This window comes from Ammodytes marinus, assembly GCF_949987685.1.
Source record: "Ammodytes marinus genome assembly, chromosome: 14".
NCBI classification, from domain to species: domain Eukaryota; kingdom Metazoa; phylum Chordata; class Actinopteri; order Uranoscopiformes; family Ammodytidae; genus Ammodytes; species Ammodytes marinus.
This window is the reverse complement of record NC_137218.1, coordinates 13,301,892-13,314,822: the sequence shown is the minus strand read 5'-3', so window position 1 is coordinate 13,314,822 and position 12,931 is coordinate 13,301,892. Positions and strand designations below refer to the sequence as shown.

Sequence of the window (12,931 nt, the reverse complement as noted above, 5' to 3'; positions counted from 1 at the left end):
TTGGGGTTGTTATCAAGCTCCTCACTTCCCCTGAGAGATCTTTTGCATCCTGGTGTTGGGACTGGCATAAGGAGAGAGAGAAAAGAAAAATCAAGGGAAAGTCGTTGCAACGGGATTTCTGTACCCACTGGATTTTATACAGCATGGAATCTATGCTATACTGTATCTCTGAAGCAGCAACTAAAGTCATTAGTATTCAGTTTCTTCAGACTTACCAGTGGTGAGCAAAGAGTTTGACTAACAAGTCCACAGAAAACTAAAATAGCAACCACATCATGACCAACATTTTTATTTTGTCTAATTAAGGTTTAGATGTTTTCCACAAGCTGTGCAATGACAACATTTAGATAAATTCAAACAGCAATCATTCCCAACTGTTAAGAATGTTTTCGAGTAACAGAAGGAAAAACAATCACAATGCTGTAAGAAGTGTTGTGAAGAAAAGATTAACCAAAGAAGAGTTCACACACACTTGATGTGCTCACTGACACTGCTTGAAGTATGCAGAGAAGAGATGGAAATAAATAGTTCATCAACTAAAATTCACAATTGTGATCATTTAATTAATCAAAATGAGTTACTAAACAGGAAATAATCCCCAAAGGTTGTCGGGTTCCATCAATGTAGATGCAAAGATGTACTGATTTTATAATAGTAAAATAAATATCTGCAGGTTTTTAACACGCCGTTGAAAGACGAAAGCTATATGTAGATGTCACCGTAGACACATGCGATACATTTTTGAAAAATTCAAATATTATCATAAATATGATAGCTACAATGTCAAAATGGATAGAATTAAAAAATAATGTTTATAACAAATTCATAAGTAAATTCCTGAACAGACTCACAGAAAAACACCATCAATATTTTCAATCTTTTAATGGTCACAGTTGAAGCACATGATAAAAAAGACTATTTACACCGAAAGATTAAAATTAAAACAAATCAGTTTGACAGTACACACACAGACACACACAAACACACACACACACACACACCGAACATCTGCTACTAACTTAGCATGCTCCCCCAAAGTAGCATACATACATAAAATTAAAAATAAAATAAAAGCCACAGTAAAATTAAGAAAGGGAGTAAAGTGCATGTATGACAGACCTCCCTGTACAGACATTTCTGATAGACTGCAGAGAGGCTTCACTTGCCAGTCAGTCACAGGCACACTCCTTAAAATGTGTACAAAAGAAATAAGGATCAATAATAAAAAAAATAAAAAATAAAAATGTACACACACCCAAATAGTGAAGTTGTGCTACACAGTTGCACTCACACATATAAAAACATGTATAGTCCCTAAAATAGCAACACTCACAATATAGACCTTTACATCCCAAAGAGACCATGGCAGAAAACTCCCAAATATACACTCTGCCTTCGACAACCGCTCACCTAACCTTTCTCCCACACGGTAATAAAAAAACAGAAAAATGTCTAGTCTGAGTGGGATCAGAACTGTGAGAGATGAGTTCACTTCAGCTTATCAGGTAGTGAAGTTGGAATTGTTTCTGACGGACATTCCAGGAATCTAGAGCCTGACGTTTTGTCTAGGTCAGATTTGGTTCAGACTAACTGAGGTATTGTGTAGGCAAGACCAACATTACAAAACCTAGCACGCCCCTTCTCTTTGCATTTTGTGTCATTAAACAGCTGCAAAACTAGGCAACCGTTTTCAGTCGATGTAATGTGCTGCTGCAGCCAGCACAACCCATGTTCAAAATAAGTCTCAATTTTTCAGTACAAAGTATACCTGCCAAATGAACACAACTTTAAGTCACATGTGACTGTTTGAGTGTTCAGTGGATTTTGATGACATATTAATTACACTTTTAGTATTTGTCAATTTGCACCAGATAAACAGTTATCATCATTATCCTGGTAGCTATTCAGCACAACAAGCAAATATTGATGAAGAGACACAAAAGCATGAGAAGAGGAAACCTGAGGCTGCATACCACCTAACATCAGGTTGCACTATTCAACCAGCCAACAGCAGTGGAGTACATATCAAGATAATGATCGAGAAAAACAGCAAGGACTTAAAAGAGAGAACATGTGCAGGGTAAGTCTTTTTAACATGTGAAACAAGTTACCCATGTCCATGTGGATGATTGTTTGTGCTCCTTTTTGAAGTGTGTATACTTATACAGCCTTGTCACTGTTGCACTCAGAGAAGAATCTCCTTTTGCAGGTTTCATGGGGTAGATTTATTGGCAGATCAGCAGGGAAAGAAAAAAAAACATACAGAATCGACTAAACATTTCCTTTAAGGCAAGAGGCATTGGTTTGTTTTGCTGAATAAACCTAACGTGCACATCGTTTCCATTTCTCACCGGTGTACTGATCACACACACACACACACACACACACACACACACACACACACACACACACACACACACACACACACACACACACACACACACACACACACACACACACACACACACACACACACACACACACACACACACACACACACACACACACACACACACACACACACACACACACACACACACACACACACACACACACACACACACACACACAGTTACATGGTGTGGTAAAGTGTGGCAGTTCTTTTCTTAAGCCGCCTCAGTGGGTGAGTCCTTCCATGTTGCTGCTTTGTTGCAATGACTGTCAGTTCAGGTAAATGCAGCGAATCTTGGCCACAGTTGGGGAGTTGTGCTTCCTGTGGACTCTGTTTGGATGGTGGAGGAGGAGGAGAGGTTTGGCCTGCTTCAGAGAGCCTCTCGTCTGGCTGCTGGCCAGCTGACGAGGGACAGCTGTGGACTCTCTGCTTCTTGGACTCGTCGCTGAGCGAGTGGACCTGAGGTTGGGCTGAGGACGGCGCCACAGAGGAGCGGCTGAGCTCCCACTCGCTCAGGTCATTGGCCAGCAGCTCCAGACAGCCCAGTTTGGCCAGAGAGGCAGAGCGCTTCATCAGGGACGGAGGAGTCAGTCCCGCCTGGCGAATCCTGGCCGCCACCTCTCTGACCCTCTTCTGGACCCCGCTGCCTTGCTTGTGAGCGGATCCAGCGATAAGGCTGAATACCTGGTCCACGCAGCGGGCCCTGCAGTCTCCGCCCACACTCACCTGGTGGAGGAAGGCACCCAGCTCACACAGAGTCTCCCACGTCGCCCTCATGATGATGTCACTAGGTAACCCCTCCGGGGAGCAGACCCAGTCTGTGCCCGACTCCAGCTCGGTCACGCCCTCCAAACACAGGAAGTTGACGGAGGCGAAGGGAGAATGTGCAGAGTGGTGGAAAGGAGAAGAGGTAGAGACTAATCGGATATCAGCAGGCTTAAGTTTGTGTCCTTTTGTGCTTACATCATTATTTCCTGGTGCCGCAATCTCAACAACATCGCCACTCTCTCTTTTAACTGGTCCAACCTTCCCATCACCCTGCCCCTTCTCCTGCTGCTCTCCCTGCAAACGACTGTCTACAGACACCTGCGAGCAAACTGCTGCATCCTGGGGATTGGGCGTAGTGGCAGAATGGATGCTGGATGGAGGATGCAGAGAGGAGCTGCCGGAGAGGGAGGGTGGAGATGAGGAGAGTGATGGAGTCTCATGCTCCTGTTTTATTCTTTGCTCCAGCTGTCGTGTGACACGCTTCACAGAACCCCTTGTCCAATCGCTGTAGAGACGAGCAGGAGCCTCCTCCTCCTCCTCCTGCTCCTGCTCCTGCTCTTTGTTATTCACTTCCTCTTTAACATTCTCAGCTTCCTTCTCTGATAAAACACCTCTATCCTCCATTTCCTTCTTCACTTCATGGTCCCCGGGGCCCTGAGGCTCTGGTTGGCTGAGAGGGCAGAGAGGTGAAGTTTCCGTGTGTACTGCAGGGACAGTCATTCCCTTAAAAGGAAAGAGATAAAATATGAACATTCATTAATTTTTTTTTTTTATAAAAAATTGTTTGTACATCCATAAAGTTATTCAGATGTGATTGACGCTGTGCATGGTGTGTTCGAACATTATGCCACCAGGTAGCGCCCTTGGACTCAATACAGCAACTACTACTTGTGCCAATACAAATTTGAAACTAAATGTAACAATTATGGGTTCAACACATTCCCAAATATATAACTCTGTCAAATAATTATTTTGATCATCTTTATCACAAAACAAGGGTCATCATCTTACACTTGAAAAAACAAGTCTGACAATAATTTAGGAGTTTTCAATAGAAGTAAGTGTTCAGTGGTTGTGGAAGGTTTTGCAAAATGGAAGCAACCTTACCTTTCTTTTCTCCTCTCCCTTCCCCTCACTGCTGGAGGGCTCCTCCTGAGGCAGTGGTTGCTGCTCCTTTCCAGAAGCCTTCAGCAGGGGTGACTCTGGCACCACAGCACAGTGAGTTTTGCCATCTAGACTCATTCCTTTGAACTTTTCCCTGGCGCTGAAAAAGTTAATGTGATCTGCACTGGGGCCCAACACCTCGTTCTCTTGTGGAATGGCACTGGGGTCGCTGATACAGTCACTGGTGGAGGGAGGATGCGCTGCTGTACCACACATCTGTTGGTCGCACCCTGGAGTTTCGATTGGTGCAGACGGACACTGGGGTCCAGCTGGTTGTGTGCTTGGTGTTTGTGTGGTCGCGGGCTCGGTCACCGACAACGGCGTAGGTTTGATGACCTCATCCGCACAGGCTGGAGTTGGGGACAGAGCGGGGGAGGGGGGTAGGTGGTGGACCGATGGAGCCGGGTGAGGCTGGCCCACTAAAACACTCTGTGCAACAGCCACCATGTCTGTCCTTTGAAGGCCGGGCACCACAGTTGCGGCCCTGGGTTGGGAGAGAGGAGGTGACGCGAGCCGCTCCTCAGAGTCACATAAGCCATTGGAGAGCGGAAGACATAACGGAGTCACAGAGCCAGCTGTTGATTCAGGACAGGGTGTTTCCAGTGGGCCGGTCTGGAGTACAGCAGAATGCTTTTGAGTGTCAAGGATTGGAGCCTCAGCACCACCCGATAGAGCCCCCTCAGAAGACAAGGAGCTGAGCCGATTGGACTGGACGCCAGCATCAGACTTGCTGGTGGAGTGTGTTGCTTTGGCAGTGCTCTCCGAGGTCCCCAGTGATTCCAGCAGTTCCTTCACAGAGGGACCAGGCGTGCTGCTGGCCTGGTTACGGGGGTTGGAGTGTCCCAGGCTGTGCGGTTGGCCGTGGGATTTAGACAGTGGCTCATGGTGCTCAGACAAATCGCTGTCCGAGTGAGAACGCCACAGCTTGTTGTGCCTCTGTTTGCTGAAAAAAATTAAAGAATATGGAATAAACTGTTAGAGTATTTTCGTGTCACTCCTATCCTCTTTGTGCAAACATATATACATAAACATACAGTTGGGTAAGGTTTATGTGCTCAATGTATCGTTTCATAGATAAACGTAATACTGATAAGAAATTAACTTTAAAAGTGCACCAATTAGTATTATCTTTTAAATCACAATGACTATGTGTAATGGTAGACGTGTTAACCGGATAATTATCACCCAACATTCCTTAAAGGCAACATTTTAAACTCAGCCATTAACAACTGAATTGTTGGCACATTAAAAAATTTTGCGTACGGATTACTTAAGAAAATGACATTCAAAATTATACCTAGAATTCCTGAGCACATCTTAAAACCGTTTTAAGTAGTTTAGCTGTGTATATGCCTTTTACCTGGCCAGCAGTATGCCCTGATACTCCTCCAGTTGTCTCATAAAGGAGGGGTTGGGTTTGGTCACAGCTCGACGCTCCTTGACGTGATCAAACGCTCTTTCCAAATCCCAGCCGTACTCCTTCATGGCGTACGCAATAACCGTGGCCGCAGAGCGACTCACGCCCATTTTACAGTGCACCAGGCACTTGCATCCCGCTTTCCTGGGGTAGATATAAAGAATCAAGAAACTACACATCAGCCTTTGTACTATCAACAGTTTCCGGACAGCAGAGATCTGTTTGTCTCTGATTGTTATCTTCTAAGGAGATAACAGACGAGAACAGACAGATTGCTTTGCCCAAACAAGACGAGCAGTTCAGAATTTAAAAAAAAAATAGAGGGCATGATGCCATCCAAAACTCACTTTGCTCTGGTTATAAACTTGTAGGTCTCGTTCCAATAAGCAAGCAGGTCGGTGGCCTCCTCATCGTAAACACGGATGTTGTGGTACTCGAACACACCGGGGAAGAAGTTATCAATCTCCCTCGTTACATTCAGGATGTACTGAACCCTGAGTGACATGAGTCACGAGACAAGAATGAGAATAAAGATAAGAAGACGAAGGGAGAGATGATTGGATCTGAAGTTGAGAGCTAGTTTGGATAACAGAGTTTTTCATTATAACAAAACTCATTGTTGTTAATTAATAATTGTTCTGTTCACGTAATACTTTTGTTTTCATTGGGATTTGTTGTTCCCCCACTTCTACTTACCCACTCTTTTGCAACTCCTCTAAATTGGATGCATTCCACTCAGATCCCTGTAGGAAACAAATGCAATCCTCAGACTAGTTCAGAGAGCCTTCAACGGAACTTTTAATAATGCTTAAATCCTATGGCAAGACAAGCCTGACATCTCACGTGTAATCCAAACCAAACAAGAGCAAAGTACCTTAAAATTGGGAGGAACTACGAGACTTAAGTCATACTATGTCAGGTGCCCCCTAGACATGGATGAACCCCAACGTACAACCAATGCTTTGGGTTGAGGTTGTCTAAGAACTGAGACATCTTCCTCAGAGTCTACCTACCAGGAAGACGTGGTCAAAGATCTCCGTAGGACTGTCCATCTGGCCCAGAATGACAATCATCTCGTTGTCGATGAACTCCTTGAACTCTCGCAGGTTGCACGTCATGTTCATTTCCAGCTCTGTTCGGATCTATGGAGAACAAAAAAAAACATCCAGTCAAAGAACGGACAAACACACAATGTAAAATTATATAAAAATCCTAAATGTAAAACTGATTATGGAAAAGGAACTTAAACAGTTTTTGTATGCCCCTTTGGTAGTGACCAAATTAAACCTAAACTCACACTGAATTCCTTATAAATTTCAGTTTGAAGCATATTCTAAAAGGCAGCATCTGAAGCAGCGACTCACCTCTTTGCAGGTGACGTTCTCCAGGTCTTTCTGCCACATGATCTCCCTCAGACGGATTTTGATCTGACGCTCTGTCAGCTCTCTTTCTGTAGGTCTGCAGAAAAACACCATGACATTGATTAAAGGAAACCGAGTGTAAGTCCATCTCCAACAAAAAAAGTTGCTGTATTACATTAACACATATTACTTGTGATTTTAATTTATACTTTCAGTTATTGCATGTCAGTGTTGTTAAGAAAAATTATTTAAAAAAGAGGAGAAGAGATCAAATATTTCATATGATCGAGATACTCACATATCAGAGAAGAGCACAGGCGAATCGGCACGGTGCGACTGCAGATCCTGCATGGTATTCCACTCATTGATGCGTACCTGGTCGGAGGAGACCCTGCTCTGATAGTAGCTGACCCAGGTGAGGAACAAGCTGCCCGGGAAGTAGTTGTGGCAACGAGCCACATCGCACGCTTTGTGGAGGGACTGGAGGGCCGACCTGTGGAAAATTAGATGAAGACCGAGAGGGTTTGAGATTGTGACAGAAAAATAAACGTTCACACTTAAAAAGGGTCAGATACACATATCTATATCTGCTATGTCCTGTGATAAGGGGGTGTGACTCACCACATGGCCTGCACAGAAACAGGCTTGAACACAAGCACCCTGCTATCAGTTGACACACTGAAACCCCTGGATGCAATAAAAGAGAGGGAGAACAGAGGAGAGAAGTGAGACAAACAACCAAAACATGGCCAGACAATATACCAGCCTGGTGTTTGTTGGTGTGTGTTTGTGTGTTAGATCTGTGGCAAGATGTTGGACAGTTTTTTTCTTACCCATCTCCATCCAGATGTATCAACGTGTCGCTCCATAAGGGCAAAACCAACCCTACAGAACATGAGCTGAGAGGGGGGGGGACTGTTTTTAGAACCATATACTCAGTTAATAAACAAAAAAACAGGCGAGAAAGCTTGTGTATCTCACAGTCTTACCTATCTACAGGGCTGAAATCCATTCCCAGCACCACGCTCTCCTCAGTGTCCTGGCGGCCGTTGGTTGAGACCACCACCATGTAGCGGGTGATCTGAGAGTGGGCACTCTCCAAACGGACCGCCTGCAGCAGGACAAAACAACAGTTGGATGTCTTGGACAGCTTACAGCAAACATTAAGACTAAGATGTTTGTGTCCGTGTGTGTGCCACAATATGCACCTACCAGCTTGATATTGTCCTCTGGTCTGAGGAGAGTGAACATGGTCTGTAGGTGCTGCTGGATGTCTCCTGATGAGACGGAAGAAATTAAACAGAAATGTCATCAGCACCAACAACCTTATTTACCCAAAGAGCTATTGATACAGTTAAACATTTAATTTTTATTTTTTAGGAGATTCCTTCGCCTCACCTGCATGTTTGCTGCGCAGCTGTGAGAAGCGTGAGGCAGAAGTAGAGGAGGAGCCATTTCCACGAGGTAAGAAGAGGGCAGCTCCTTTAACTGTCAGGAAACTTTCACTGATGCTGGAAAGACAAATGAGAAAAAAATTAAATGGGGGATTACCAAGAAATTTAAATTGATACCTTCCAGAAGGTATCTATCTACCTTTATCTGACAGTCAAACCAACCAAATAAGAACTTAATGGCACTTTTGATAAGCCCAGGCTAAACAAAAAGGAATTGTGCTCATGTGCTATCTAAAAAAGGACACAACTGAGGGCTTTTGGAAGTTTTTATAAGATTATTTTTTCACAATTTTCTGATCATCATTTATAGACAAAGCAAGTTGTATGTGTTGTCCTTTTAATGGTTCAGTGGAGACTTGTGAGGCCAATGGGTCTGGGTCACTTTTGTATTCCCAACTGTATGAAGCAGAAGGTATATGAGCAGCTTTTGTTCTTCAGCATGAACACATCTGCTGATAGGCCTATATAAAGTACGAGGGATTTTTTTAATAAAAAATAAATAAATTGTATTTAATCACAGGGATTTAATATATTGTTTACTTACAAAACACACGTGGCATCCTGTACAAACATCATATACTGAACAGTGATGGGAAGATTGTGTGTGCCTTTATGAGCACAATGTTGTAGTTTGCAACAAACAGCAGCAGGCTCCAATAACATGCTGGCTTAACTGAATGACATGTTCATAAAATGACAGGCGGCCCGACAGACAAAGACATTAAGTAACATACTCAATATACTCTGTAGCCTACTCTGCAGACAATCACACACTAACTTTGCTTTGGCTGAGACTTTATGGCACATAATAACCGAACCACTACCTGGCATCAAACTGGCACCTCCAGCTCAGCTACTTGGCACTACAGAGTTATGTAATGGACTTAAGACTCCCCAGGCATTCCTTTGTTTTCAACATCGCTCTTGAATCACGTCAAAAAAAAAAACATAGCGAGAAACGATTATAACCAGAGTCCACTAAAGAGGTTTTAGGCCCCAGGATTACGCTCTTCTTCATTAAATAAATAACAACAGATCAAAATAGTTTTTTTTTACCCTTTATTACAGCCAAGAGTGCACTATTTCACCAAGTGTAAATACACACTTGACTAGTCTTATGAAAGTGTGAATGATTGGTAAGTGCAGACAAATTATGTTTACACTTGGTTGATCAAATGCATAAATGCCTGTCATTCCAAGCCGTTTGAAGAGACTCAGCTGACAGATTAGTGACATCCTCTGATTCACTGTGTGCCTTTCCGCTCTGCAAAGATACATTTTAAGGCACATCTAAAAATGAAAAAAGAAAGAAAAGAAAAGAATAAGGTGGATGGAGGATAGTGCGTGCAAGCAAAGGAGATAGGCTCCAGCAGCTGGCAGACATTTCACACGGAGCAAAGTAAACAATGTTACAGCCAGCATACTGTTGAGTCATCATGGGGAAACCACATGCCTTTGTCATCACCGATCACTGGAAAGCAGGGCTATTGAGAATAAGCACTGTTGTCTAAGAAAGCTTCAAGTTAGAAAATAAACTGTCCAACTTACTGTAAAGCTGCAGAATCAGACTCTAGCATCCTACATTAACCACCTCTCCAACGGGGAGTGTGAGAATAGCTACATCAGCTTTACGAGGCTGATAAAACTGGTTAAATGAGCAAGGTGCATTCAGTTAACTTACAGCTGATAAATTTCGCCCTGAGAGATCACGGAGTAGTCGATGAAATGGGGTCTCATCTTCACCACGCAGGAGGCGCAGAAGCAGTCGACCGAGATGCTCCGTGGCGCGTTGGCGACACCGGGAGGCATCGCTGCTCCGACGGCAGGGACAGGGGGCGCGCACAAGCGGGATTCTGTTACTTTCGCTAGGTGTGGAAGGGGTCTGGACCACTGACGGACTCAAAAGTCACAAAAACTCACAAGCCACGTTTTGCTTTTTAAATTGACATCTCGCATTTAGGGGATTATCTGCTAACTAACTCTATAAAATATAAAAACCAATTAGTTTAAAAAAAATAGCGCGGTCATTTAATAGTCAGTTGGTAGTGGCACAGTAAACTAAATGCTGTAGTAGCGGAGCAGGTGCCTCAGTCAGAACATCTGCTCGGTGTCACTGTTTCAGGAGTCTGCGGCATGCTGCGGTAAATCCATCCGCTTGAGGGGAGGAGATACACATGAGCCAATCGCTCAGTGAGGTGTATGAGGGGTTGTTAGTGCCACCGTATCAGGTGAGAAAGCATAGCAACCATTGATGACAACATACTTTATTGGAGACAATTTGATAATTTGAAAAGTCATGAATAAAAATGTACAGTTTGATGCGTTTTTCTGTCAGTAATATAATTGGCTAATGGGCTCCTGGTAGAGTAGTCAGATCAGTACTATTCTGCATTTTACCTACTGTATGAGTACAGCTATATTTTAAAGTCAAAGACCAGACAAACCCAAATACCTTCCTATGATACAGCATTATGGTATGAAACATACAGCCTTATATAAAGTAAAAATATAGGCTGATGTTTTATTTATGTAACGCTCAATATCTCATATAGGCTATGGCTTGTTTCATTATTTCGGTGAGGTTAACAATATTTGCATTATAGATTTTTATATTGGCCTACATATATTATTAGGTTGGAAAAAGGTAAAGGGAGAGAGACCCTGGCCAGGATTAAATGTTGTTAGGCTGCAAGCGAACAGTAATGAATAGCAGTGACATCTGTGACACCATCTATGAGATTTCAGTTATGTAAAGTAGAGCCTTGTTTAGAGTGAAAATCAATAGTTCACTATGACTATCAACACATAGTCTGTCAAAAGAAGTAGAAGAAGTCTTCTGTTGTTAGGCATTGTTGTCAATCAGACTAAGCCTGACCTGAGGGGTATACTACGAAGCGAGATTAAGGGCTGAGCGAGGTCTGTTGAGTCTAAAGCCAGAGTTTTCAGTATCACGAAAGGTGGCTCTCTTTCTACCTGGCTAGATCACCGTGGTAACAGAGGCTGCACGGCTAACCTGCTCAGACCAGCTTTTGTTCCAGAGTTTGAGCTTAAATTCGGCTCTTAGAGCGCTGCCCTTTAAGGAAACTACACATTTTGAAATCCCGCGGACCTGACTATGTTGTCTGAGCGATACATTCTCACTGAGGAAACTCGTTAAATAAGTAAACTTATTGATCAGTAATATAATGAACGAAACGAAGCCGTGACATAAGGCTTACAGCAGAATGAATCGTCACATCGCATGCATACAGTTATTGATGCAGAAAATTTTAAATAGCCTAGACCTACTGTATGCAGCGCCACACTATGCTCTCACCTCAAATGATTTTACCTGGCGATCTACACACACTGGCTCTTAATAAAGCGTTCTATTAAATCACAGGTTGCAACATTATTTCACTGTGGGCTTCTTTCTTTTCATCAGTAGCGATTACAGTTGGGACGTGACAGGTGACAGCTGTCACAGTTCGGACATCGTTGCAGACTCGCAGGTTAAGCTTCTCACAGTAGATTCATATTTGTCCGAAAAATACAGACTACAGGTTTTTTTAATGTAGCCCTATTGGTATTTGTAAGATTCAAATAAAGGGCTAATTAAATAGTCTAAACCAAAATTGTATTCATTATGATGTGGCCCAAAACTAAAGTGATTTTCCATAGGCTATTCATTTGGGGACAGTGTCAGACTTAAATTACATTCTTAAGTGTGGTACTATAGGCGTAGTTCTATAAATATAGCAAAGTAGCCTATATACTAGGCTAAATGGTATAGTGTTTAAATCCGAGTTCAACGTTTCATTGTTTTATAATGTCACGTTACGCAATGTAAGAACGATCGGCAAGATAAAGATCGGCAATAAATCATTTCCATGCTGGCAGCATTCCACTCTCCTTATTTGCAGTAAGAGTTTTTTTCGGCTCTCTGTTTTCTGCTGTAATAATTCAGACTGACAAACTCTTCCTCTTGAATGAAGTTGGCGACACACTTTTGTTTTACTCAGCTGCTCGCAATCAGTCCGTTTGTGTAAAGTTAGCGGCACAAGATCAGTCCATTTTGCGCGAATGCAGAGTCAAATGGCGGGTCAAACGCCCCCTTTCATGGGGACGCGCACAGAGCCTGAAGCCGAAACCCTTGTTCAACATAAGAGTTTGATAACTTCCTTCGTGATACCGGTTAGTTCTGAGCGAGGGTATGTGTTATGTTGAACCAGCTCAAAAAAAAGAGAGCCGGGCTCTGTTGACTTTGTTTCGTAGTATACCCCTCTGGTAGCATGAATTACTCCCCATACACACATGGGCATCCTCTGTAGGAGAGTGAGGGCCACGCCGTGATCACACTTGTGTTGTCTGAAGCCTGCTGCTGGAGGGAGGGTGA

At 43.2% G+C, this 12,931-nt stretch overlaps 1 protein-coding gene across 1 annotated transcript in view; it reads right to left on the bottom strand.

The window, feature by feature from the left end:
• Positions 1-879: 879 nt before the first annotated feature.
• ssh2b (slingshot protein phosphatase 2b) overlaps positions 880-12,931 on the bottom strand; it is a 20,736-nt gene continuing 8,684 nt past the window's right edge. Inside the window, exons 3-15 of the mRNA XM_080041060.1 lie at positions 8,501-8,613; positions 8,315-8,379; positions 8,092-8,213; positions 7,936-8,001; positions 7,724-7,789; positions 7,401-7,595; positions 7,106-7,199; positions 6,755-6,883; positions 6,438-6,484; positions 6,089-6,235; positions 5,685-5,885; positions 4,268-5,267; positions 880-3,883 (exon numbers count right to left, since the gene is read on the bottom strand). Of these exons, the coding sequence (XP_079897186.1) occupies positions 2,573-3,883; positions 4,268-5,267; positions 5,685-5,885; positions 6,089-6,235; positions 6,438-6,484; positions 6,755-6,883; positions 7,106-7,199; positions 7,401-7,595; positions 7,724-7,789; positions 7,936-8,001; positions 8,092-8,213; positions 8,315-8,379; positions 8,501-8,613 (3,556 nt within the window). The 3' untranslated portion in view covers positions 880-2,572. The remainder of the gene's footprint in view (positions 3,884-4,267; positions 5,268-5,684; positions 5,886-6,088; positions 6,236-6,437; positions 6,485-6,754; positions 6,884-7,105; positions 7,200-7,400; positions 7,596-7,723; positions 7,790-7,935; positions 8,002-8,091; positions 8,214-8,314; positions 8,380-8,500; positions 8,614-12,931) is intronic.